This window comes from Gymnogyps californianus, chromosome 5 (assembly GCF_018139145.2).
Source record: "Gymnogyps californianus isolate 813 chromosome 5, ASM1813914v2, whole genome shotgun sequence".
Lineage (NCBI taxonomy): Eukaryota > Metazoa > Chordata > Aves > Accipitriformes > Cathartidae > Gymnogyps > Gymnogyps californianus.
The window spans coordinates 68,765,968-68,793,334 of NC_059475.1; the positions used below are offsets into that span (position 1 = coordinate 68,765,968).

Sequence of the window (27,367 nt, forward strand, 5' to 3'; positions counted from 1 at the left end):
GCCTGTGCCAACTCACCGCGACTGCGGTTACAGCTTAGCCCGAAGGCTCGGCTTCTGTGCCGCGAAACATGTCTGTTCTGTCCGTGGCGACAGGGCGATGAGCGGGGTGGTTTGCCTGGCGCCGTCCCTCGCGAGGGCTGCGGGCCTCGGCGCAGACCCTCGCCTTTGGCCTTGCTTCGCTTAAGACGCTTTTCCTCCGCTGTTAAAAGCTGGAGCCTTTATTTTGCCTCAGACTTGTAAAAACTGGCTTCACCTTCTGAGTGACGGAAGCACCTCGCAGAGGTCGCACGTGGGCAGGAGACGGGCCAGAGTATTTTCAAAATCCCGACTTTACTGTTAAAATGCCAATTCCGAAGGCCGAAAGGAAACCGAGAAGGTAAAAAAAAAAAAAACGGAGAGGAGACGCTCTCACCTCGTTACTCAATAACTGCTTCCTGTAGAACCAACTTCTTAGGAACCGAAAGCAAACTTTAATAGTTCTGACGATAAAAGAATAGAACTGTTGAACACACTTTCTATGCACTATAATGAATATATATACAGAAATACAGTGAAACTTTCTCCAATACATATACAAAGTGATACTTTGTGCATCGGTTACGAACAGAAAAGTATGCTTTCCGTACAAGATCATTAACATACCGTAGCAGGAGTGCCCTTACAGCTTCTGATAAAGCAAGTTAATACATTTTTAGTTATGTTTATGTAATTGAATAGTTAATTGAAGAAAAAACTTGGTTACATGTTCTAACTCGTTCAAGTATCTGAAAATAAGTTGGCTTTTGAATAAGCTAAGGTCTGGAAGATTTTTAGTTGCAGTATCATGTAAATGGTGATTTCTTCAGTGACTTCATAACTAATTAAGAAGGGGAAAATAAGGCTTCATAAATTAGCTGGGAAGTATGCTGGCTATTACAAATCAAAAGCACTTTGTAGTTGCGGCAGTACCAATATGTACATATGAACAAAACGAAAAACATGCTGACATCTCTCCGTCAAACACCGGGTTGTCAAACAAACACACCGAACCGCCTTACACGCGACTTCTCTTCTCCGCTCTCCCCGTTTCCACGGCAGGAGCTTGGGATGGGTACGAGGATGAAAAGTGTTGAAGCGAGGATGAGCCGGGCCGCGCCTCGTTCATGCATCGACGGGAACGCGCCTGGCTTACACCTTCTTCCTCTCCGAGCCCTCGGCGGGCTCCGCTTTCGGTGCAGGGAAGGCGTGGTGGTACAAATGTCTGTGAGTCGCTGCGGCGCTGTACAGTTTGTACAAAGCCTGGGAAAAAAGAGAGAGATGACGGTTACGTCCCCCAGCCCCGCTGCGTGCGACGCGTACAGTCTGTGCTCTCGCCTTCATGCTGCAGCGGCAGGTTCACACCAGTCGCGGCACGCGGTTTGTTTTGTGCACCAACTCTTGGTCGTGTCAAGTGTCCGACAGGGAAAGGAATAATGATCGCTAGCTCACTAATAATTTTTCAAACGTCTCGGCTATGGGAGGAGCCGCCTTGAGTTGTATTAAATCAAGGACTACCTGGAGCACGAGTAAGGGACTTACAGGGGTTGGGTTTTTTTTTTCCCTACGGGTTTCATAGAATCACAGACTGGTTTGGGTTGGAAGGGACCTTAAAGATCATCTCGTTCCAACCCCCCTGCCATGGGCAGGGACATCTTCAACACAATCAGGTTGCTCAGAGCCCCGTCCAACCTGACCTTGAATGTTTCCAGGGATGGGGCATCTCCCACCTCTCTGGGCAACCTGTGCCAGTGTTTCACCACCCTCACTGTAAAATTTCTCCCTTATATCTAGTCTGAATCGACCGTCTTTTAGTTTAAAACCATTACCCCTTCTCCTATTGCTACAAGCCCTGCTAAAAAGTCTGTCCCCATCTTTCTTCTAAGCCCCCTTTAAGTATTGACAGGCCGCAATAAGGTCTCCCCGGAGCCTTCTCCTCTCCAGGCTGAACAACCCCAACTCTCTCGGCCTGTCCTCACAGGAGAGGAGCTCCAGCCCTCTGATCATCTTCGTGCCCTCCTCTGGACTTGCTCCAACAGGTCCATGTCCTTCTTCTGTTGGGGGCCCCAGAGCTGAACGCAGGGCTCCAGGTGGGGTCTCAGGAGAGCGGAGCAGAGGAGGAGAATCCCCTCCCTCGACCTGCTGGCCACGCTTCTTTTGATGCAGCCCAGGATACGGTTGGCTTTCTGGGCTGCGAGTGCACGTTGCCGGGTCACGCTGAGCTTCTCATCAACCAACACCCCCAAGTCCTTCTCCTCAGGGCTGCTCTTTCACGCACAGAGTTTAAATTTCTGCATCCTCAGCATTTGGTTTTACACCACCAGGCAGATACATGTTGCATCGTACGGAGGGCTTTGCTATGTAATGGGTACCTGGTTTGTCTAGATCATTTTTCAGCAGATGACTGGAGATTTCTTTTTCCTTCTAATTTTACCATTTTCCATTTGTACCCGAGCATATTTTCCTGTAAGCCTCGCTGCAAACAGCAGCACCACAGTCTAATAAATGTGCGTACCCCTGTTTCTGCAGAGCATCGGCGTGAGCAGGCTGCCGGCCTCACAAGTGCCTTCACGGCGGGGGGGGCGGCAGAGAAACGCCAGGGTCAGACGAAGCAGGAGCAGCTGCGGTACTTGCACCGGTGCGCGGGCAAAGTCAGTGTGGACGTGGGCTGCGTTTCCCATCCAGCACCAATGTCAGAGCAGTCACGGGCCTGAGACAAGGCTCTGATCCCGAGGGATGGCGACAGGCGAGGAACACCACCCTGTCCCCCACGCCGCGGTGGGCTTCATACTGCGTGCAAACGGCATGGGAGATGCCAAGAGATGGCTCTGGCTGCAGAGGACTTGGCGTGACTGGCTGTCACGGCTCTGACGTTTCCGTTTCAAACGAACTTGTCATTGGGGGGGGTGGAAAAAAAAAAAAAAGAACCCAACCAGAAACCCACCAGCTCCTGCTGGGGACCTGAAGAGTGTCGGTGAGCCAGGATTAGCTCAGGACGGGGTGGGAAGAGGCAGAGGACCGGCAGGAAACCGCCCGCTCACGGCGTGATCTGTTCCTCGTGTGCTCGGGGTTGTTGAATGAAGCAGGCGAGGCCGAAGTCGCAGCGAGGAGGAGGGTGGGGGGGGCGGTGTGAGAAGACTCCGGGGGTGTTTAAGGCGATGCTGACTGCATCCCAAACGGGCCGTAGGAAACGGAGGTGGGGCTTTGCGTGCAAGTGTTTTGGGATTGTAGTGGACTGGTGGAGGAGACTTTATGCAGCTTCTCTGGGTTTCTTTCTTGAAAATATGCCTTCAAATCCTACAGAAGTGACCTTGCAGCATTCTGTGCTATTTTAGGCTTTTTTTCATGCCAAACCAGTCTCACAGAGCTGACTTTTACTTGACAGGATTTGTTCAAGAGCTCATCAATAGCAAAGACCGTCTTCTGCCTCTTGCTGTTGCACAAGCCAGAGCAAAGCCCACGGCCCCAGAGGTCAGCAAGCTTTTAGCTGCTCAGCGTTTGTGGCACAGCGTGGTACCAAAACGGCCGGCCTGGGCTGGCGGCTGGGGAAGGAATGGGTTGATTTTTAACTACTTTTTTTTTTTTTAAATGGCCTTTTGGACCTGTGAGAGCTGCTCCAACTTTCTAAGAGGAACTCCCCACATAGCTCAGTGGCTGAAAAGTGTGTTGACACGGACAGATGGAGCTGTCAGGCTTTGGTGACACGATAAAAGACGGAGCTGCCTTTTGTCACACACCTCGGCCAGACTGAGGTGGCACCTGGCTACAACGCAGGATTAACGTACGTGCGCAGTCATACAGACTAGTAAGGATGCCTTTTTCGTTTTAATTAGATGCCGACAAGGCTTTGCCTAAACAAGGTTCCAGTCGCCCTCGGCGCAGGCCTGGCAAGCAGCTCAGCGTTGTGCCCCTGTGGCGCTGGGCAAGCGGAGCCACGGCGAGCCCGGCATACGAGGGCTGCTGACGGCTGTCGACCCAGGTTTCCCTGGAGGGCTGCACGGCGAGCGCCGGGCAGGGACCGGCTCCCCTTAGAGCTGTTCCCCTGCCAAGCAGGGTGAGAGGGGCTATACTCGGCATGCTGCCCCAGGAAGAGACTGGGGAGAAAAACTATGCCTCCCAGGCTCTGCGTTCAGCTTGCTCAATCCAGCATGGGGTGTTTTTGCCCAAAAGACGATACGTGGCACTTCTGGCAGCACAGAGAGGCCTCGCCAAGTATGGGGGCTCCTCGGCTGCCGGGGCGGGAGCCCTGCCTGCTCGACACCTGCACGGTCGGTGCTACAAAACAAACCGGTGTTTCGGTTTGACCTCTCAGCACAACAGGAAAATCCCCAAACAGAACTGATGGGAGAAAGATGAAAATCCCCATCGTAACAAACACGCTCCCCGCCCAAATCTCTCCCCTACTTGGCTTCCAGCACTGCCTGGAGCGCAGCGCCCGCGTTTAATCCCCGTCCCCAGGCATCTGGATTACAGGGAACAACCAGAGCCCAGCTGCCGGCGAGTGCCCTGGTGCAGGGCCAGGATGCCAGCCGCTGCCCAGAGCCCTCACGGCCCCCCCGTCCTCCGCAAGCCCAAAGGCAGCGACGCGGCTGAAACGTGCATCTGGGTCCGAGACGCTTTTCCCCGGGGAGCCCACGGCCCATGGGAGCCGAGCGGTGTCACATGCGGAGAACAAGAGCCACTTACCTCATTTGTGCTTCCCTGGGGAGAGGCATTGGGAAGAAAAAAGGGGAGAAAGAAAAAGAAAAAAAAGAAAAGAAAAAAAAAAGCATCTCTGTGTATCACGCACGTCCATGGGAGCGCACGGTGCTCACGCCTCTGGCCACAGCCACTTGCTGGTGCCACCACAGCCGTGTATTCCCAGGAGGGCTTGCCCCGCACAGCCTGCCCCTCTTGCAGGACCCCTCACGGCTCCGTCCACCCCTCCTGCAGCCGGTCCCGCCGCCACGGGACACCGAACGCTCGCACGGGACAGAGCCACGAGGGCTTTGAACCCACCCGGGGCACTCGGGCACCAGCCCGGCACATCGCGGCGGGCAGAGTCGGGGGTTGCTGGGGCACAGCCAGTCACGCCGAGCCAGTACCACCCGTCCGCACAGCTCCTTCTCGGGAGAACTTTCCCTCCGGTTGGAAAGCCGTGCCGCACAGCCCGTGGGGGCCAGCCGGGCGCCAGGGAGCAGCCACAGGCACTTCAACCTCTTTATTTTTTTTTCCCCAGCTGGGCAAGTTGCAAATGGGCAGCGTCTCTGGCTTCCCGCTGGCTGTGTCCTGTTCTTGCTTTAAACTCCCCCACTGGTTCCTGCACAGGGATGGGCAAATGTTGGGCTTAAAGACGCCAGCAGATCCCAAAGGCACCCGGGAAGAGTCCCCGAGCAAAGAGCCACTGCACGGGCACTGACCGCACCGCAGCGGGGTTTACTGTGGGTGCTCAGGTTGCTGAGGATGCGGCAGCCAGGATGAACCCGCCTGGGACACAGGCGATGGGCTGCTTCTCCATCCGCCTTATTTTAAAGGCAGCTCAGCTGAGCAACACCACTACCCAGCTCTGGAATGAAGGAACTGACTAATAAATGCTTCGATTTTTTTCTCCCAAAGCTGCATGTTTAGCTCCAGCTGCAGCTCTCTGCAGAGCAATGGGAAGCGGGCAAATGTGCTCACTCTCAATCAAAACCTCGCTGGTGGATAAAAAGCAGGGAAGGAGCAGGTAAAGCTGTCAAGAACGGCCCTTTCTGCCTTGGAGCGCGACAGAAATAAAACCCGCGACTGCGGCTCGTGGCTTCTGAGGGCTGAGCAAAAAATGAGCTCACCCCGGCTCTGCCACGGGAAGAGCAGGAGGACGTTGCAGCCCTTTAAATGTTATTTCGGCACATGGGCCCGCGGCCGCAGCTGCGTTCCGGTGGGCTGCTCCCCTGGCTGGGGCAAAGGGAGTCAGCAGGAGCCTGCAGGGTCCAGGCTTTCCCCGGCAGCTCTGCAACGGGGAGAGGAAAGGGCTGCTGCAGAAGGGGAAACAGGAAAGACCGAGTGTTAAAAATACTGCGGCCGTGGGCTGTGAGATAACCCTGCCGGGGCCGGGCGCTGCAACGGTGCTGTTTGGAAAGCGGGCAGAGCAAGGCAGGAGGGTGCAGGGGGGGAGTGATTTCTCACTATGACCATTTTTAAGGTTTTAGAGGTGTTCCTGTTTGACATCGGGGCCCAACCAAGACTTTCCCATGTTGTTTGGAAAAAAAAGAAATCGAAAAAGAGCGGGTGAGACCAACTGACCCAGCACGGCTGCGGCCATAACGGGAAAGCGGGGCCCAGTGCCAAAACAGGCAGAGCCGAGACCTGGCCTCGGTCTCCGGCAGACCTGGGGAGAGCCAAAATCCCTGCCCTGAACCAGGGGAGAGATATGGGTCTTTCTTTTTGACACACACAGACATGCACACAAAAAGCCCACACACCGGCTCTGAGAACAGCTCCCCGGTGGGACCCTAGGCAAAGCTGCCCCTTTCCCGCAAGGTCTCAGGCTCCACAAACTAGCATTTGGTGATGCATAAGACAAGAAGAAAAAAAAGGCAGAACGAAATAGCTTGCTGTGAGTTTTCTCATCCCCAGCCCGGATCTACACGGCTTGTCTTTCACACTGGGCAGGATTCAGAGGCTCAGGCTCGAGCAGGGGAAGGGGTGGGTTGGTACGCGGCTCCAGCCTTGCTGTTCGCTCCTGCTGTCTGACCCATCTTGTACTGCCTACCTGTGCTACAACCACAGGGCAGTCCTACCCAGGCCCATCTCCAGTCCCTAAGACGTCTCCCCCTTACAACCAACTCCACAAACTGATCTGAAACCATTTCCTCTGTCCCTGCTCTCTCCCCATCTAGAAGGTCTAAGGAATGGATTAAAACTCGTCGTCCTGCTGTCTGAAGAAGACAGGGCACAGGTCTTCCCTCACTGATCACAGCACAACCAGCTCAAGCAGCTGGGCCTAGGCAGGCCCAGCCAGAGCATCTAAAACAACCCTAAATGCAAAAGCCATTTCAAAGGGGAGGAAAAGCCCCAAGAAACTCAACGCTTAAGAACTTGGTGGGGGTTTTTTTTGTTTGTTTGTTTTAAATCAAAAGCTCTTTATCCTACCTGGTCCCATAATGCTGCGGCCACTTGGTCTATTACTGCGCCCAGTTCTCTGTACTCCCCAGAGTATCTGATATATGCCCAGGTACACAGTGTGATAAGTGTCAAGCCCATGATCATGTTGCACAGACTGGCTATGATGTCCAAGCCAATGAAGCCGGTCACTCCAGCTATCACGTAAGTGATGAAGATGACCACAAAGAGCGTGGCGGGGGTGCGGGCGGCGTGGAAGATGTTCTTGCTGTCGTTGTGCTTGATGTACTGGATGTAGAGCTCATCTATCTCGTTCTCCAGCTGCTGGAGGTAGCGACGGCTGAACTCCTCCCCACCCATCTTCTTCACCCCACGAAACAGCTTCACAGCCTCCTCCTTCAGCTCCATGTGCTTGGTCTGGAGGTCACTAGGTGCAAGGAAGGGCTTGTCCCCACCACAGACCTGTGTGGAAAACACAGTCCAATCACTCCAGAAACATCAGCACCCACAGCTCCTGTGCTCTGCCATGCAAACTGCTGGAATGAGGGCTCTACAGGCTCCTGGTTGGCACAGACCACTAGATCCTGCAGGAAGACCTCCACGACTGTGCTGTCCATCTAGGACAGCTCTGCAAAGTGCAGGTTAAAACGGGGCAGCGGGTGTCTGCACTGGGAAGCTGTGTCCCACAGCTGCCTTACTCAATTCACTCACAGCCTAAGCGGGATCTCAGGCAACACTGACGGCTCAGCTACACTGACCGGCAGGACCCTGAACCCCAGCATTTTCCAGCGCTGGAAACTCCGCAGCATTTTCCTTGTGCTTCAGAGTATTGACACATTAGTTTTAAGGCCCAGGGCAGTCCACAGGCAGTTTGGTCACGCAGCTCCGTACCTTTTTCCTGCCAATAGGCAGCGATCTCCAATACTGATGAACAGAGTGGGGGCCTGGAAGTGGCTGGAGACAGGCTGGGGTCTGAGCTTCACCTTAAAACATCATAACCATCCCCTCAGCAGAGCTGAGAGATGGGCTGACAGGGCAGGGCATAGGTGAAAAGGCAGTTATAATTACTTTATCCCCTAATTAGCACCAGCCATAGCACAGGTCGCATGGTCACGCAGCGCTGCCACCCCACTACATCACATTTTTGGGTTGCATCTACCTGCGCTGGGGAGCGCTGGGAAGAGGATGCAAATTGAGCAGAGGCCACGTGGTCTGCAAAAAGCTGCCGTCGGACGAAACAGTGATCATTTGCCAATCATCACCCTCCCCTATCCTGCCACGATACCCTGACCGGGCATTGCTCTCCTCCAGCCTGCGAGAAAGCCCCTTTTCCACCACAAACATAGGAGAGATCCTTTGGGACCCTGAACGTGCAGCTCTGTAACCAGTCCTGGCCAAGCCCGGGCAGGATGTTTTCTACCAGGAACCCAGGCAGGGAGGTTTCCCCACGAGGACAGGAAGCCAGGAGACATGAGCGCTGTGAAACGACGTGCTAAGCACCACCTACCTCTTCCATTCGCCTGCTGTAGGTGTCTTTGGCAGTGGCAACTGCTGCTAAATTGTTGGCTTCTGCCGTGGCCTGCAAGAAGGGCAAAAGGGGTACAAAGTTTAGCTGCAGAAAGACAGGGTTAGGAAGCGTAATTGCAGAGAGTAGCAGCCCCTGGCTGCCTGGGTACCCATGGTCCACACGTGTACATGGCCAGGACATGTGCACGGTACCCTGGTGCACACGTACAGAATTAAACAGCTCCCTTGTCTTCGCCAAGTGTAACTCTCCCCACCCTCTGACCAATGCCAAATAAGATCATCCCGTATTTACACGTCCAGTCTCCTCAGTCCCCCCAGGCAAAAGCCTGCATGAAGAGAGGATTCCTACCCTCCAAGCCAGAGCAACGAAAACTTTGGCTTCGGCTGTGGGAAACGGCAAGGAAACAGATAAAAGGCTCAGTCATATGTAAACAGCTACAGCTGCAACCTCCCGCGAAGCCGTCTGGCTCAGAGAGCAGAGCTGCAGCCCAGCAGCCGCTGCCCGCACCTCCGTGTGCGGCCCCACCGCAGCCAAAGACGATGCTGTTTACCTGCGGGGGAATAATTTCAGCTGAGCTGGCTGACGCTGTGCGCACAGACAGCGAGTCACCGCAGTCCGGCCAAGCTGCACGAGCTGCGCTGCCGCAATTGCTAAGCCGTTATCAGACTCGTGACCGCCAAATACTTCCAAAGGGGATGTTTCTTGGATTGTTACACTAAGGTATTGGAAATAAAATCACGGAAGACCCAATGTGCTGCGCTAGCTGGACACCTCTGACAATTAACTGGAAATCAATGGCAATTACAGTGCGTGAATGCCCACCAGCTCACAGCTCACACTCACGTACCTGCAGCATCGACTTTGGGTGTGGCAATTCTTCCCCTTGGTAGATCTTTATGTATGCCTGCAAAACAGTGCACGGAAAATGAAATCACATTGCATGAGGCATACACGAGCAACACGCAAACACCCCCACCCCGTTCCAGACACAGCTTTAACAAGATGTTACAAGCACAGAAGAGGAGGATGCTCCTGGCACAAGATGGCTTCAGCAGGGGATGTTCTGTCAGAAAACGCTATGTAACATGGCTTGAGGTCGACTCCTTGGGTGGCCTGGGTCAGTCACTCAAGGCTCTTGCTCTACCACTTACGCTAAGCATCTATACCATCGGATTTGCACCTACCTCCATCCTTCACTGAAGGAGAAGGAGCCAGAGTCAGGTAGCCCTGGAGAGTAGGTGGTGAGAATTACTCACTGATGTCTTGAATTAAAATGTCCCAGTAGTCATGACAACAAAAATAAGCTTTTTCCAAAGGCAACAGAAATACGGCCCTCAGCCTACCTCCCTCTGGTCCTCAGTTCTCCAGGGGAGGAAAACAGCCCTGCCCACTTCTTGGGCTTACTGCGTGGTCAAATACGTGACCATGAGGTGTTTGCTTTCTGCAGCGATGAGAGTCAGGACTATTAGCTAGACCAAGAACATTTCCTCCAGCCATCAAGTGCTGCCCTGCCTGCCGCTGCTTTCCCCTTTAATTACAGCAAAAGTGCAAGCATGCCACAGATGAATAAGCCCACTTTCTCTTAAATAAGCCAATACCTTAAAATATTCCACAAGGCCTCGACAGGTGATATGGTTTCCATTGATCTCCTTAACATCCAGGCTCTCGGGACTAAGAAGCCAAGGAATCAGAATCTTCAAGTTCTTGATGAACTCATCGTCTATTTCTGGAAACAAAACCCAATGTCATCAGTACCAGCCCAACGTCAGACTTCTGCTTCAGTGCGCACTACCATGAAACAGGAGCAGGAGAGTCAAGCCACAGACTCAGACACCCTATAATTTAGTGATGTGAGCACTCAGAAATGATCGTGGCCCCAGTTAAGTTGTTACTTAACCCACGGACAGAATATACAGCTGTTCATATATCCACAAACCGGCTTCATGGTCTCAAAAGTACTTGCGCAAACACAAATGTGACTGCATGGGGAAAAAAACCTGCTTTTGCTGATGATGCTGGTCGTGTGCACGCAGCGCTGACAGCCAGAGAGCAGCACGTTCTGGCCTCGACGCATACACGCTTTGCAAGTCATGACCTTTAGCGTACAGGGCACAGACACGTGCTGTGCCTTCCCTCTGCTCTGCTCCATGGCACCCATAGTGGAAATCTTCTGCCAGGGCTTAGGCTCTCTGGCTGTCATCCCTGCCACCTCCTGTGCCAGCAGGTTAAGATTTTCTGTGCCGAGTTCTTGGTCCTCTATGAACCCATACGTGAAATTCTCATTGCAAAGCATTGTAAAGCTTTTGCAAACCATTAGGTGCTTGGTACAGGTTCACAAAGGACTCCTGTGAGTGACTGTGCGTTTACATTGCACCATGAGACACCCCTTGGTGCAGGTACCAGGAATGGGCACAATCTCTGCCCCTACCAGCCTGTCCCCTTTGCCAAAGCACAGAGGTGGCACAGGGCACTGTTTGAGGGGTCCACGGGCTGCTTGTGTCACTTCAACAGAGGCAGACTCATCTCCTAACAGTCATTCTTATGGCTTCCTAGTGTCTGACATCCATTTCTTGCCATTTAAATTAAACGGTACAAGGCTGGAGACAGAAAAAACAATGCAACATCCAGGCATTTGGAAGGTAAGGAGAGAGGGGAAGTTTCCCCACATTTCTTCCATCAGAGCACAAAAAGCCGCCTACAGCTCTGAGGGAACAAGAAAAACGGTGTCAAGAAGCCGCTGACGACTCCTGTGCCAGTTCTGCACACACCACTTGTTTGATACTACTCAGCACTTGATATTAAGGGGGGAACTAGCAGAGATCAGCTCAGTTTCCACCAGCACGCCTCCCCCCGCTGTCCTGCTCGCTGGTTAGCATGGAGTTTGCCAGAAGAACAAGTCTGATCACTAGCCAGACAAAAAGTAACTTCTTTCTGTCTGCTCATTTATTTTAAGTGACTAATGGGCCACTTTCTCTATTGCTGAGATCGCAAGCAGCCTGTAACCAGCGATGCTGGTAAGGAGTTGGTTCACAACAAACAACTAAAAAAATCCACAGCATGTGGCTCCTTTCAGGGTGGAGAATCTTACCACGGCTTTTTTTCCTTCCTCTTTTTTTTTCTTTTTTAACCTGTTGAACTAAGTCTGCCCTGTAGGGAAACCACGGATCAGATAAGTCAGGAAGATTAAATATTCCTTGGAAAGCTTTTCGAAGTAAAACAAAGTTCCCTTGAGAGCACACACAACCGGCCTTCCACCCTCCGCAAGCACCAGCCTGCCTTGCAGCAACCAGTCTGCACCGTTCTGCATCGGTGCTGAATTGCAAGCGAGGCACACAGGAGTTAATTGCAGGCTTAACACCATGTCCATAAACTTCCCATCTCAGCCCTGCCTTTCCCAGTTGCCTATCAGCCATCTGTCCCGACAGTGCTTATTGCCAGCGGCTCGGAGACCTTTTTGGCCTCCCACACCTTTTTGGCCTCCACTTCTGTCTTGGCCTCCCACATCTTTTCAGCCTCCACCTCTGTCCTAAGTTAAAAGCATCTGGCAATGAACATCAGGCAGCTGCTGGACTCGGAAGAACGAGCCGAGCGCATGCATATCGTTGGGAGAAGGATCCAACTCCTCTCCCAGAAGTTTTTTCACGGAAAATATTTACAGAGGTTTCAGGAACCAGCGGGACAGTCTGCCAGGGCATCTAAGGTATCCGCTTAAAAACCAGACCTTTGCCTTCATACCTTTCAGTTTTCCATCGAAATTAGGGTTGGTGGCAACTTTCAGGCCCGGGTGAGGTAAGAGGAAGCAGGAGATTTTGGTGAAGCAGGAATGGATGTGTTTTCTGACGTTCTGCAGCTCTTCATGCTGATTTCCCGAGACCTGCGAGAGACCAGTTTGGGGTCGGGGGGGTTTCCTTCTGATGGGGACACCAGTAACGCTGGGCCAGCGGTGCTGGCAGGAGCACAGGGTACTCCGTGCTGTGGCTGCTTACAGTGGGAAAAAGCAACACAGAAGGACATCCCGTAGGGGTATGCGGCACGAGGACAAAGACAAGGCTCTTCCAGCAACCAAGGAACTAGCGTATTTCTGACCACATGCCCTGGGGCATGTCATTATCATTTGGAAAATGTGCATGTCCATGTATGACTGGAATACAAAAACCTTTGGGATTTCCCACTAGGGCCTCTCTTGTCTCGCATTTAATTAGGTCTCTCCACTACCGAATCACCCATGCATTTCCTGATTAATCCCAGCGGAGCCCTCGCCCATCAGTTTTACTGCACAACTACCTATTACTAAAACATTGTTCCTGGTCTCTAGGGAATCTGCTGACTCCTGTCTCTAACGTCTCTCCCAGCTGCTCCCACCAAGAGAGCCCCAGGGAGCCTGGGCTTGGGTAGAAGCCTAGCACAGGCAGCCTCAGCCCTCCACTGAACGTGGCAAGGAAATTCAGCCTCCTAAAATGCCTCTTCTGTGATTTTAAGGTACTGGATAAGTGTGACCGTAACCAGCATCTCTGTACACTGCAGTTCACACCTAACAGCCAGCGCTGTGGCCACCCAGCTGAACCCTCAGCGGTGCCGGTGCTCTGCACACCATTCCCTGCTCCCTGCCCAGGATCACGCTCTCCAGCTCCGGCTGTCCCCCAGATCAAGGTCTCACCCTCGTGCCCTGTGCACTCTCCATCCATGCAGGTGATGGCAGGGTATCATCCCTGGGTGACAAGCCAGATTTGCCTCTTCACTCTCCATCGCCCATGAGCGTACCCCCAGGCTAGCACTGCTCATTAAATGAATCCAGATGAGAAAGAACGCACCTTCAGCCGCTTCTCCAGAAATCTCGCGCCACCATCAGATCCATAGGAAAATTCATATGGGAAGCTCCAATCACGAACAAGGAATATAAGGGACTAGAAAATGGAGAGAAAAACACAACAGGGTCAGTGCCATACAGTGCCGCTGAGTCAAAGTTACCAGCTGCTCCAAGTCGGAAAAACTCATCTTTCAAGGGCATCGCTCTGTTGTTTGCCGCTAATTGCAGGACCAGGAGTGGCTACATGAGACGTGTAACTCTGCTGTAACTTATCAAAAAGGGGTTCACAAGGGAGTTCAGGGCCTCCTTCCCCACTGCCACCGCTCACAGCAGTCGATCACGCTCAGCCGTCAGAGCCCACAGCGGCGGCAGGACCCCCCGGGCACCCTCGCCCCCACCCTTGTGCCACAAGAAGACCTGGCCCCGAGTCTCTGCCCAGCTCCAGCAGCATCTCACGCCTTTACTGGTGGAAATACCCCTCTGTGCAGCAAACCCAGGCACCCGGGTTTGCTGGGTGGCAGTTTGATTCCCTAGCTTGAAGAAAAGCATCAATCATTTAAACGGCAAAACAAGAAAGAGATCTTTGCTAACCAGGACAAAAGGCAACGAGCTCCCTAATTCCAGCCACATTTAGTTCCATCCTATGGGAATTTTACAGGCTCATTTTTTTAGCATTTTTCACTGGGCAGCCTTCCAGACAGACTTTTAATGAGAAGCAGATGCAGGATAACGAGGGTGAATAAGAAATCACTGGCTTTTGTAATCTTTATTGAGGCATTCAAAGTTCCTATGCAATAAATAAATAAATACCAGTATGGTCAATTTTTAATCTTTAAAAAAAAAAAAGTTTTCAGAAAAAATCCTGTGTCCAGTGTCTCATCTGTGCAAGGGACCTATGTCCCGTGTAATGAATACATGATTTGGAGGGGGAAACCCCGAATGCCAAAGCCCAGGAGGGCCTGGCAGGGCTGCCAGGGTTCCTCTTATGCACATGAATAAGCAGGTCAGCAAGTGGAATCCATTTCATTGGAATTTCCCTAAAAATTGTCTATGTTTAGAACAAAGATTTAGTGGAGGGAGGGAAAATATTTCCCCTCCCTATTTCTCGTCCATAAATCAGGAAAGGTTAAAAAAAGAGAGAAAAGAGTGAGTTGGCCATTCCTAACTGCATGACGAGCCACAGCAACTGCACCCAGTTAGCTGTTTCAGGACACGCTGTTCTTTCGAAGACCATGAGATGCTTAGGAGACGTATCCATGTTTAGGACTTTTCCACAAACACATGATGCGTGCCTTGCACTGTTTGACTCTGGAAATATCTTCTTTTTTCTTAAGCAAAATTGTTCCAGACATGCTGTCTTTACTACCCCTCGTAGCCACCCTCAGCCCCTCCAGCCCAACAAACCGGCAGGCACCACGCGCAGCCTTTGCTAAGGCATCACGACCAGGACCGGTGTCTGGCGAGGGCTCGTGGGGCAGCGCCGGCAGTTACGCTTCAGCGCAAGTGTTGAGTACACACCGTGAAGAGGAGGGAGCCGAAGGGAAACATTGATTTTCCACTGCCAAGTATTACTTCCCTTCCAGCAGGATCAACGCGACTGCCTCACTAACAACACTTTCTCTGCACTCCCTGCTTGGCAGCGTTTTCCTATAGGAGCCGTTTTCCAAAGCCTCCTTTACAGTTTTGTATATTTTAAGGACAAAAGAAGTTCAGCTTGTTTGACTTACAGGCCTGGAACCTCACCCAAGAAACTCAAACTATAGACTCTCTTCTGCAAGGAGAGCTGTCTCAGTTTAAAGCCTGCAGCTACCAGAGAAGCCCCTGCATCTCTCGTTAAGCCACCCTAACCATTAAATTGCCCCCGCATTAACGGTGTGCTCCTCGCTGCGAGTCTGACTTTGTCCAGCCTGAGCTGCAGACACTGAGCGGCACGCTGCCTCATCCTCCCCACTGGAAAAGCAGTTTATTTACCATCACCCTCCTCTTGCTTTCTAATCAAAACGCTCGGCTGTCTTTAAAAATATGCTTTGCAGGAAGAAGCCCACTTTGCGATGTGGACAGACCTCCGTTGCTGACCTGGCCACATCACCGTCGATCCTTCTACCAAATTTTATCACTTCCACAAGGGTTACCACCAGTCGTTTGATATTTTTCCCCAGATCATGAATGAAGATGACAGTGAATCAGAGAGACCCTGGGGGGAGCCCCAAGGAAACACTTCTGAAGGATGATGATTCCCTATTAAAATTAGTTCAGCGTGCTCTGTCATCTATCAGTTAATGAGTTTTTAATCCATTTACAATGGATTAAAACAGACAATGCTGACTTGGTATGTTGTTCACTTGCTTTTAATCAGCATTGTAGGGAGATAAGGCTTACAGAAGGCAACATATCATGGTGATAGTTACCGTTATCAACCAAACTCGTGGTCTTTTAAAAATTGATAACGGGATTGCTTGACAAGACTTGCTATCCACAAAACTGTGTTACTTGACAGCAATTACAGTCTTTGGTAAAAACATAGCCTATTATCCAGTCCTAATGACTTAAGCATATTTAAAAGTTTCCCCTTACAGCCTCCTTTTTACTGATGGAGTAGGAAGTATTTCACTCTCACTGAAATATTTGGCTACGTTATCCTGATAGTTTTTAAATAAGGAACGGGAATATTTATTTAATGTCTGGCTTTTTTCTGTACCATGTTACAATTTTCTCCTAGCTCTTGCCACTACAAGTCATATATTTTTGCTGGTAGCTTTCACACAGTTTATCAGTCATCTGCCCATGTCAGCATCCAATATACCCTCAAAGCTCCCCAAAATCTCAATTTGTCTATTTGTTGTATTTTTTAACCTTTTAATTTTATTTCCACTTCCTGACCACAGACACCCTATAAACCCCTTAGGCCTTCCAGGATGGTGGCGAGGACGGCAATTCTCTTTTTATGTTGGAAGGCAAAAGTAAAATAGCTGTAACCCATTCCCAATTACTATTTGCATTTTTACTGCATGTTTTGCTCTCTGCTGTTTTCCACTTTGGGAAGCTCACAAACCCCCATCCAGCTACCACCTAACCTACTGTGGATGCCAGCTGGAAGTTAGACCAAGCCATTGGGACTGCCAAAGAGCATCTGGTTAAAGGAACAACTTGTACAGGATGAGGCCAGAGCCCCACAGAAGGCATTTTCCTTCTATTTACCACCCTGATCATGCAACGAGCCCTGCAGCTCCACTGCGGCATGAGGATGAGTGGGGACCTGACAGCATCGCTCCCTCCATCCCCTTAGGCCCCGCTCCCTGCCTCACACCCAGTCCCGCAGACCCCCGAAAGCTTCGAAACCTGTTCAACCCCCTTCCCAGCCTCCCAAGCGCAAAGGATTCGGTACAGCCGTAAGCAAAGCTGTACAAAACCACGACTCGATCTGTTAAAGGACTGGAGCTTTAGCGAGCTGCCGCAGCCACGTCACGGGTACCTTCTCGAGTAGGTCTTGAGACCTACCTTCCGCTTTGTCTCTTTTCACTCATATTCACTCCTCCTGGAAGGGGCTGTCACAGCCAACTATCCTCCCACCCCAGGAGCTGCTCACAGCTCTGGCGTCCAGAGCAAGCTGGCGTCTGCCCAATGCTCTCTCTTTTTTGAACGCCAGCTTTTCACAGGTTGAGAAGCAGCAGGGTGAACAGATGTCACTTATTGGAAGTTAAAACCCCTCTTAAACCGAGCCTTCCCACAGCTCTGCTGTCACTCGCGAGAGCTCTGAGCTAATCCTCGTCCTTTCATTTTGCCAGGAGCAGGGATTCCTGGGGCAGGCGGGTTCGAACCTCTCAGAGCCCAGGCTAGGCAGAGTCCCCGGGTAGACGGCGTGACAAACCTCCTGCAAAACCTGACCGCTTTCCAAGCCCGGCAGGACATCTGGCAGGACAGGGCAGAGCTCTCGGGATGGCAGGGGTTCAGAGAGGACAGAAAGAGGGATGTTGGATGGATTTGGAAGCCTCTTTGGGGCAAGGAAGCACAAAGCCTTTCCTTCGTGCAGCTGAGCCAGTCCCCAGGCATCCCCATCTCCTCCCGTCCTGCAAACTGCAGTGACACCTCGTGGTGAAGCCAACCGGCTCAGGGCCAAGCCACCTCCGGCGGAGGGGACGTGTGCTGGCCAGGACCCTCGGACTCACCTGGAAAGGTTTCAGGAATGTCTCCTCCATGGCCAGCCGGCCATACTCGGTGAAAAGCTGGAAAGAAAAGCAGAGAACAGGACTGTTAGCTTGTCAGTCTGCACGGCTGGGCAGACGGCTGTGGGCCACAGGCACGGCAGCAAGGGACGGCTGTTGACTCGGGGCTAACAGCACCATTTGCAGAGACGGAACAGAAACTGGCTGGCTGTGTGCTTTCGGTTCGCATCGGAGAGGCACACGGAGCTGTTATGGACAATCACCACGCTGAGCCCTCACGTGAAAGATCTCAGCCTAGAATTTTTGGCTGCTAAATCTGTGAAAAATGGCTCAAATCAGCTGCTCGCTGTTGCTTTCATACCAACCAGAAACTTCACGTGCTACAGGGGACTGCTGGAGCCCTGCTCTCTTTAAACACTCCAGGAAGAAGCGGAAATGAATTCAGAAATAAGTACTTTCCCTGCAAACCCCCACTGTGCAAAGACTGTAAGATCAGCCTACCAGCAAGATTTGAAGGCTCTCCAGTCTCTCTGGACTGTAATTTCTAACTGAAGGCACAATAATGTATTTCACAGATGCCTAGAAATGGGTCAACATGCTAAACAATAATGGCTTAAAATCCAAAGTGAAAAATCAGAGTTGCATTGGATAAGTTCAATGTTAAAAAGGCATTATTGTTAAAAATATTTACTGACTGAAACGATACAGAAGTCTTCAAATGCTGATTTTTCCAGCTGGACTTTTGCTTTTCTCTCCTTTTTCTTAAGCTCCTGGAATAAACTACCTAACCAATCAATCAATCAATGAGTCACTGAAACAGAAGAGAAAGCTAGAGGTAATACCAGGAAATGGGCAGGACACCTGTGCCACAAAAATCCCATTAGCTGCTTGTCTCCAACAGGAATTACCCTTAGGGGTCATCTGTATTGAGCCAGTACCAGATGTCAATATCCAGGCTTATAAACCAGTTCCCAGTTTCTTTGGACTTCCCAATTTCTTTGGACTTCTCCTAACAACGCACAGATCCTGTCCTACAGTGTGAACAGTGCAACTTCAGTTCCACCTTCAGCTTCCCCGTCACTTCAGTCACACGAGTACTTTTACTGCCCCTACTTACGGAGCAGCGGACGGATGCTCACAGCAGCAGGAGTACAGCCAACACATAGCTAACTCCCCTGGATCCCTCCCTGTTACCAGTCACTTCAGCCCCTTGCTGCAAGTCACTGCGTGTTTCCAGCCCCATGGGTCAGTCCTGGCCTCTGATGGGTCTCTGCCCCCCAAGGAACCCCAGTGTAATCCCACGGAAGGACAGACAGGCCAGCGTGAGCTGTACCCGAACTGTTCCTGGCAGACCTGTGATGGGTGCTCCACACTGAGATGGTCTGTGACGGGTACTCTACACCTGCCCTACGCAGTCTGTTTGATGCTCCTCTAACCTCGCCATTATAAAGTCAACTTAACCCTCTCTGGCTGCGGCACCACCCATGACAACTGGTCCTGTGCACTGCGGACGTAAGAAAAGATAATGCCCTCCACTTCGCAGCAGCCTCGTACGCAGCTGAAGGCTGTCACCACCTCCCCTCTCAGTCACTTCTGTCTCCTGACTTAACAGCCTTGGTTCTTTCAGCCTCTCTGTGCCCTCCAGCTACCCGCTGCAGCACAAAGCACGGCCACGGGCCCTTTCCAGCTCCACACGCGATCAGCCTCGAGGAAGACACGTGCTCCAGAGACAGGAACAGTCCCTCCTGGCAACTGTCCCACTGACTGTCCTGCCAAAGGACCCAGGCCCCCAGGAACCACGCTACAAGAGCGTAGGCAAGACAGGTTTCAACCCAAGTGACTGTTCCTCCCTGCCCATGAACCAAAACGAGAGCTGGGAAACTGAAAAACATTTTGTGGCTATGAATGCGAAAGCGCCTTTCCAGAGCAACGCAGCTTGCAAGTGCAGAGCGTAATCCAGGCACCCCAGTGAGGCGGAGCAGGAGCAACAGGGACAAGGGTCTTACCTGCAAGTGCTGCAGATCATCCTCCTGCACATTCTGGGACAAGTTGTAAACCTGCATTTAAAAACAAAAACTTCAGAGCACTCAGAATGGCCTGTCCTTCAGGCCAACGCATGGGTCGGTATGGCTAAAGCCTATGACACTACCATGGGGACACAGCTGAAGTCCCAGATGGCCCATGGTGCCGGTATAAGACAGGCCCCAAGCACAGCTGTACTGCTGGACAGACTCACACCGTCAGACAGACAGGCACTGCTGCTCCCTGTGCAGCAAAACACTCCAGCACAGGAGCAGCAAGGGCTGTCATGCCCCAGCCTCGAAGCCTGTTAGGTCCAAATAATGTTCCTTCTTCCCCATTTTTATGATGTGCTGAGCTCTGTACCAAGACACAGCTTCCACCCCATTCATGCTGTCCTCCAAGAGCAAAGGGAAGGAGTAGGGAGGGAGTAGGGACGCCCTACCAGGCTAGGCAGTAACGACCTGGTGTGTGAACACCTCCAGCCCAGAGGCTTCTCCAGCAGCACTGAGACAAACGCACACCCAGTTCCCCAGACCAAGGTCCTTTCCACTTTGGTAGCTGGAAGCAAAGGGGTGCATCTGCTGCTGCCCCTGCTCTTGGGGTGAGATGAGGAGATGAGACTGTTCCCTGTGATGATGGAGTCACGTGTGAATCCTGCACTCAGTGCAGCAAACATGCTGGCCTTTGTCTCTCCCACCAAAGGCCCTGGCTAGCTGCTGCGTTAGGCTGGTGCCAAGCTCCTAGGTTTTTGCCACTGCCTTTTAGGAAGTGATTCCTGGAGACATCCCCCTTCTTACCTGTATCGAGCTGATCATTGTGCTAAGGGCAAACACGGTGGCCGAATCCCGCAGGGTAGACTGGCTGTCAAAAGTCCCCTGCGTGTCCATCAGCAACACTGCAACCTGAGAGGCAGAAAGCTCCACGTCAGCTTGGATGCACCCGTTCAGCATCTGCATCCAAGCAAAATTACTCTCAAATGCCAAAGGGGTGTGGAAGAGTGAATGTCGGCTGCATTCATTGTGCTGGGAATCTCACTGCTCCTGCCTCAGACTTATAATTGGTGGAGGACAAAAGGAAAAGAGCATCCCCAGTCACTCTTCACAGCGCGATGACTCCAGCAGGCAGCAAAATGAATGCTACGCAACACAGAGGAGGGTACCGCATTCTCCTCAAACATTCACTGTCAGTGTGGATGGGTCTTTTCCCGAGTCTGTATTAGCTTCGGGTCACAGAAGCCAAACATGGCAGCATATCGCACCTCCTTAACCCAAACCACATTCAGACAGTATTAGAAATCACACCGTGAATAATTCAGTGTCACTTTGGTGTTGGGCTCTTTGTTAAAGAGTAGATGAACACAAATATTCCTGGCTATAAGTTAAATTTGCAGGATGCCCCAAAATTCGGTTTGCATTGTATTTGACCACCCTTAATGAAGACACTCCATTCTACAGCTACTGCTCTAGGAAAGGGGAGGAGTTTGCAAGGACCTCAGATTCAAGATCCCTGGGAATAGCAGAGAAATAAACTCTGGGATGCCCAGAGTTAGAGGGACACCTAGAGAGCATATTAGAGACACCTAGACATCATATCAACTCACTGCATTAAATCCACTCATGCTAAATTAGGGATATGGTATTGAAGACCTTCTCTAAACTTGCACAGGCATTTGAGCCACCTATGACAAGGCAGGAGAGTCTTTCAAAAGCTGGAAGAGAAAAATGAGCTTACCAGCAACAGACAGCTACGCAACAGAGAAGCACACACCTTTTTACCGTCGGGCTTGTCCACCAGGAAAACCTCGCTCCATATCTGAATGCCGGTTGTTTCCCGCTCAGACCCTCCCCTCCAGGAGAAACCAGTCAGAGGCTCGTTGTAATCTCCAACCCAGTCCACTGCTTCCTGCAGATAGGAACAGAAGAAGTTGCTGGAGTTCTCATCTCACTTTGGTTTTACACTTTTCCTCTGTGCTGCCTCAACCCCAGTGCTGGAGGGGGGCAGCCCCTATAAGAGAGGTTTCCTACAGGGCAGCAAATGTGAACATCTCTGCTCCAAAGTCAAGAGTCCACTAGAGACCCACTGCTGCACAGGGCTGTGGAAGGATCTGCTCTATTTTATTTTGTGAAGCCCATGCTAATGAGAGGCTTGAGCATTCCTAGAGCACCAAGCCAGTGTCCTGCCCAGCTCATCCCTGGGCGGTACACAGGAGCAATGAGCAGCAGCACCATACCCCTCGGAAGAACCATCTGAGCTGGAGCCATACCTTATTGTACATGTACCGCAGCATGAAGTCCATCAGGAATGATTTTCCCTTTCTAAAAGCTCCAGCAACAGACACAGCCACAACCTCTTTATCTCTGACAGCCTCTGAGAGGAGGATGCGGTTCAGTGCAGCTTCATCCAGTTCAAAGGAATGGTCATCTTTGACAATGAGGACTTGCACTGGTCCTGCCTTCCTCACGGACTCCTCCTCCTCTGAGCTCCACTCGTAAGTCTTCTCTGCAAAACTACCTGTGTAAATAAATAAAACAAGAGCTGTTAGGTTCCTTCTTCTGCAAAGTGCAGAATCACAGACAGCCGGGCTGGTCAGGGAGGTAACAGGCCAGCTAGCCCAAATATCCATCCCAAAACAGCATCGTTCAGAGCAGATGTCTGCTGAACCTGTTCTCAGACACCTCGATGGAGACTCCATGCCACCTTGGGGCCATCTGTCCGCGTGCTCCCTGCAGGCAGAGAGTTCCCTGCTGGAATCTCCCTTGACAAAACACACCCGTTACTTTTTGTCCTACAAGAGCTGACATGGAGAACAGATCACTCTCTTCTTGCCTGCAACAACTTCTTACAGACACAGAGTGCCATAACACTGCCATTAGCTTTTTCTCTGCTAGAAAAGAGAAGTCCAAGCCCCCCGATCATCCCTCGCTACCACATCGTCTAGGCATCTGACTGCTCTCCTCTGGACACTCCCCACCAGGTCCTTCCCGAAGGCTGTCTCAAAAATGGATGCAGCGTTCAAGCTGAGGTGTCTAAGTACCTCATGTCTTTATCAAAGGACGCTGCCTTTACGCATCCTGTGCGACTGCTGTTTCTGTTTCTGTAGCAACAGCAGAGTCCTGCTCCATCTGCAGTCTGCGCTAATGCTCCAAGTGTAATCTGCTGCTTCTGCCATCAACCTCATCGACGGCCTCCCCCGAGACAGCCCCAGCAGGAACCAGGCCACGAAGACACAGACCCATCCTGCTAAAAGCCACTTCTTCACTCCCAAGTGGAAAGCACACGCAAAGCACAAGCACTGCTCGCTTTCCCACTTGGAAATGGCAAGGTTCCCCGCTCCCCAGCACAGAGGCGAGCGCTGCCCAGGCTGTGTAGCGTTCAGACGGCCTTACAAGACAGAGGGAGAAGTGACAAGCACGATGCTGCAGCGGAAGCCTTCGGAGGGGACAGGCAGGGACCCAGCGTTCGGTCAGCGCATCCACGCTCGGCAATGGCAGCGTGCCAGACAGGTACGTATCACCCGCATGATCCTCCAGGCCAAGGCAGCTGAGGTGATTACAGCTTGTAATGGCCTCATGGTCCATTTGGGCTGCTTTGCGTACCTGCCGCAATACAGGAGACGGATGCGTTTGAAGCCCTGCCATCCACAGAGACTGCAGCCCTGAGGTTTGCAAAGAGCAGGTCAGCTCCAGTAATTTTCCTTTCATTGTCTCCAAACTTCCCAGCACAGGAAGGAGATGCCGACGGTGATTAATCATGCCAGTCAGCTCACCTACAGCCACGTGAAATCTCCTCGCCAGCAGGGAAGGGAGCGTGTGATGGAAAGTTCCCCCACATTTCTACAAAAACTTCCCGGTTCGTTGGCTCAGGCTGCAACTTTCCAAACGTGGTAGCCTCAAGTTAAACCTCCTTGGTCTCTGTTTCAGACCCTGACCTCAGGGACCCAGTTTTCAGCCAGTCCCAGCTGTTTCAAAGTACAATGACTATGTGTGCACATGCTAAAAGGCAAGCTATAAATACCGAGAGGAATAGAGTTTGCCCATTCTGGGCCTCTTTATAAAGAAGCCTCCAGCAGCAACTTCATATTTTAAATAACAGCAGAGCTTTTGTACGAGTTTCTGATTTCCTATGATCCTGCAATGAAATACCGGTTGCTAGGGGATTTCTGGTGGCTCTTGGACATATACTACAAGCCTTCTTTGCTCACAGTTGAAAGACAAAGATCTTTTCTTCCCGATGCTTGGAGGTTTTTTTAGCAAAACAAAAGTCCCAAATGCTCTGAAAAGCTAGATTCTCCACCAGGCTGCAGCAGCCAGGGACCAGCAGCATCAAACTCCCTTCAAACACCAGCCCCTGCCCCGTGTCACTGCCTAGGGGCCTCCAGGAAGAAAAAAAAAGCCTTCCCGTTTCAAATACACGGACCCAGGATCCAGGCACACATCACCAAGGGACCTGAAAAATGAAGGCCTCTGAGAGCAGTCAGTCCTCTTGCTGCACACCAAACACCGTTTCCAGCATTAAGATCTTCCCAACACGTAAGTATGGACAGGTGCCAAAGGGCCACAGGCTCGCGTGCTCTTTTTAAGCACTGCCATGCTGCAAGTGCCATATAAAGTCTACGATAGGAAATATCTCCTCTCCCGCAGTGTTTCCCAACGCCCTGCTCAGCTAACTGAGTCCAATTTTTTTTTTTTTTTTCCTTTTTACAGCTGCACAGAAAGGACAGTGGAGAGATCCTTGTATAGGATGTGACTCATGGCGGAGGCAGGAAAAAATCTGTAAATCAAATTACACCTAAACATTTCTGACTCTAGCCAAGCCATCAGGGCTGCAGGTGAAATGGCTGTGCCACCTCCCCACACCAGAGGAGTCCCACCTCTGGGCACGCAGAGGGCGAGGGGGACCAGCATTTTACTTGTCCCACGCTAGCAGTGATGGGAGCTGCAGCCAGAGTGCCCAGCTGGGTACCAAGATGGGGACAAACCCTGCTGTCTGCGGGCTTCAAGCACAGGGAAAGGCAGCACGGATGCTCCCAGCGCAGACAGCTGAATGGACTGCCAGTCCTGGTCAAGGATCCAAGCACCCTCCCATCCTGCTACCGGAGGGACCGTTGGTGCCAGATTCCCCCTCCTCCTGCTGCTGGTGCCTGGACGGGATCTCCCAGGTCTTCTTCTCCCTCCGGTTCAGCTGCTGGGAAGAGCAACAACCAGTGCAGAGGAGAAGAGATTGTGTTGTCCCTTCAAAACATCAGAATCTGTAAGGAGCATATTTTTTTTTAGTAGATATTGACAGATTTGGGGAGAATGTCTCCAGACGGAGGTAACAGTCCAAAGCAGCCATGGTGTCCTAGGGGACATCCTTGCTTCCATCACCTGAACATGAGGAAAGCCAGGCTGTTTGCACCACACAGGGGCAAAATACAAAGTATTATGAGCAGGATACGTTGATTTCCCAGTTCATTGGAGAGATCAGGAGAAAAGGCATTATATTAAGCAGGTCTCTGAACTAATTTCAGCCCTGTTATTGCTGCTTCTTTCATGTACGCCACCTGCAGACAAAACTATCGTTCATATTTATTTCCCCGTGATGAAACTTCCATGTTCTGTTTATTAGATTATAAGCTGCATTGGCGAGCCAGAGATTATTTTATAAGATGGCTGCGCATGACTGGAAATCAATTATTTTAATTGGTCTTTTCAGCATAAATTAGTTATCTGCTTTGAAGGAAGTTGTACCTGGCAATGGCAAAACATCATCTGACCAAAAAGGAAAGGAAGGAGAGCTAAACTTTCCTAAACACACTCTTGTTTCTACTCATTTTCTAACTTGACTCCTCCTTTCTGTCAGCTCTCTCCCGGCGCCTTGCAATTACGTCAATTCTCAAGCTGCTCATTCAGAAATTGCCAGGATACAGTTCCTTTTCCCCATTTCATAACAGCTCATTTCCATGACTCTTAAGCGGGGTGGAATCCACGTCTCTTTTCCATATGGCAATTCAAACTGGAAAGGTGAAGGAGATCAGAATTTGCGTTCATACTTACTGGGCTGTCAGACAGCAGCAAGGAAATGGCCCAATTTACGCAGACAGCCCCATAATACAGGACATACTGCTCACTTTATTAGAGTCTAAGGGAAAAAATAAAGCATTCTTCAACTGCTCTTTGACTGATTTTTGGTTAAAATTAAATAAATTAAAACAGCGTATTTCACATTGCGCCTGTGTACGGACTGACAGCCAATGTCTAACGTATTTAAGCTCCTACAGAAGAATAAATTAGATAAATTACATGTCACTAATTATGCAACATACCTTTGGGGAGTGCTTGCTTAAGCCTGTTCTTCCTTAGCTATGGAAGAACAGGTCACAGAAATGCTGACTGCTTTCCAGAGACCAACTAATAAAGTCAGCTTTTTCCTTAAATGAGTTTGCACAATAAATACATTTCATTCCAGAGAATGAAACGCAGCCGTGACCCGTCATCTGTGCAAACACGGGCTGCCTAACCAGACCCTGAGAAAGCCAATTTGCCAGCCCTGCTCTTGTGTTCTCTTGAATCCCAGGAGCCTTACCTACCTAAGCACTGCCCACGAAAAGCAGAGGCTGCAGCCTGGGCCCCGATCCCCCCACTAAAATACACAGATGTCATGTGGTGCTGCTATTCTGCGGGTCTTCAAACCAGGTTATTTTACTGCATGGAAAAACAGAAACTACCAAAGAGAGAAAATAGAGGTTTGATGGGAAGGTTTAACTTGTTATTTCCCTGGAATAGAGCATCTTTGTATCGACCGGGTTAGGCTGCTTATCAGCAGCCCTCTAGGGATTAATTCGATCAGCAGCGATAGCTGTGTGGATCCTTCCTGAAGCTGTGTTCACCCCAACTGTTTATATTACAAACATATCACAGTGCCACCGATGATACCATGAGCCAAGCGCTGAACAGACCTTACAGTCAGGCTTGATCCCTCTGCACGTTCTCCAGAGAGCTTCAGCTTCCAGGAAGCTTATCTGCCCTCCGCAAACGGCACTGCCAACGACAGACATCTCTCTCCAAGCGGCAGTCTCCCTTGCACTTATCACATTCAGCGCGGCTGCTACTGTGACATGAGTTCTGCTCACTCTATTCATGCTGAACTACCTCCGCCGCACAACCACCAGCCAACGATCACCAGCAAGGCTCTGAGGAGGCTGGGAAAGGCAGCATCGCTTTGAGCATGCACCACACATCCTCTCCTTCTCTCCCAGACAGGCTTGCGCAGAGCTCTGCATCTTATCCAGCTAATGAGGGAAAAACGAGAAATAAAGCATTGAAGCAAAGCATAGAGACCGGACAGCCACGGCAGAGGGGATATTGTAGAGCAATAACCTGTATCGATCCTGCACAAAGGATCAAACGGGATCCTGCACAAAGGATGCATGGCGGGGCACAGCTGCATCCCGAAGTGTTGAGACTGCCAGGGGAGCCTGGCCTGGACAGCTATGAGTTAGCAAATTCCCTCAGCGCGGGGCTGCCATAAGGCGTCTAGACTGAGGTGCTCCTGGCAGACAGTGTCTTCGAGAGGACGAAGCAGGGAAGACTGTCTGGGTAAAGCCCTCTCTTACACCCGTCACTGCTCCGCAATCTTGCCTGCACTGCACTCTCCAAGGGTTCCTAGCCAGCACGTCAGAAAGCCTCCGGAGCTGGGTTTAACAACACACACACGTTCACCACCCCTTTCTACATCCTTCCTGCACCTCCTACACCCAGGGCATGGCTGACC

At 51.3% G+C, this 27,367-nt stretch overlaps 1 protein-coding gene across 2 annotated transcripts in view; it reads right to left on the reverse strand.

Moving 5' to 3' along the window:
* Positions 1-460: 460 nt before the first annotated feature.
* The window catches only part of ATL1 (atlastin GTPase 1), a 33,035-nt gene continuing 6,128 nt past the window's right edge, over positions 461-27,367 (reverse strand). The window contains exons 2-14 of one of the 2 annotated variants that reach the window (XM_050897582.1): positions 21,879-22,126; positions 21,383-21,517; positions 20,413-20,517; positions 19,600-19,650; positions 17,597-17,653; positions 13,435-13,527; positions 12,359-12,497; positions 10,222-10,349; positions 9,471-9,527; positions 8,603-8,674; positions 7,126-7,557; positions 4,702-4,716; positions 461-1,278 (exon numbers count right to left, since the gene is read on the reverse strand). In XM_050897582.1, the coding sequence (XP_050753539.1) occupies positions 1,168-1,278; positions 4,702-4,716; positions 7,126-7,557; positions 8,603-8,674; positions 9,471-9,527; positions 10,222-10,349; positions 12,359-12,497; positions 13,435-13,527; positions 17,597-17,653; positions 19,600-19,650; positions 20,413-20,517; positions 21,383-21,517; positions 21,879-22,126 (1,643 nt within the window). In that variant the 3' untranslated portion in view covers positions 461-1,167. The remainder of the gene's footprint in view (positions 1,279-4,701; positions 4,717-7,125; positions 7,558-8,602; positions 8,675-9,470; positions 9,528-10,221; positions 10,350-12,358; positions 12,498-13,434; positions 13,528-17,596; positions 17,654-19,599; positions 19,651-20,412; positions 20,518-21,382; positions 21,518-21,878; positions 22,127-27,367) is intronic. The other variant, XM_050897581.1, reaches the window with a different exon arrangement.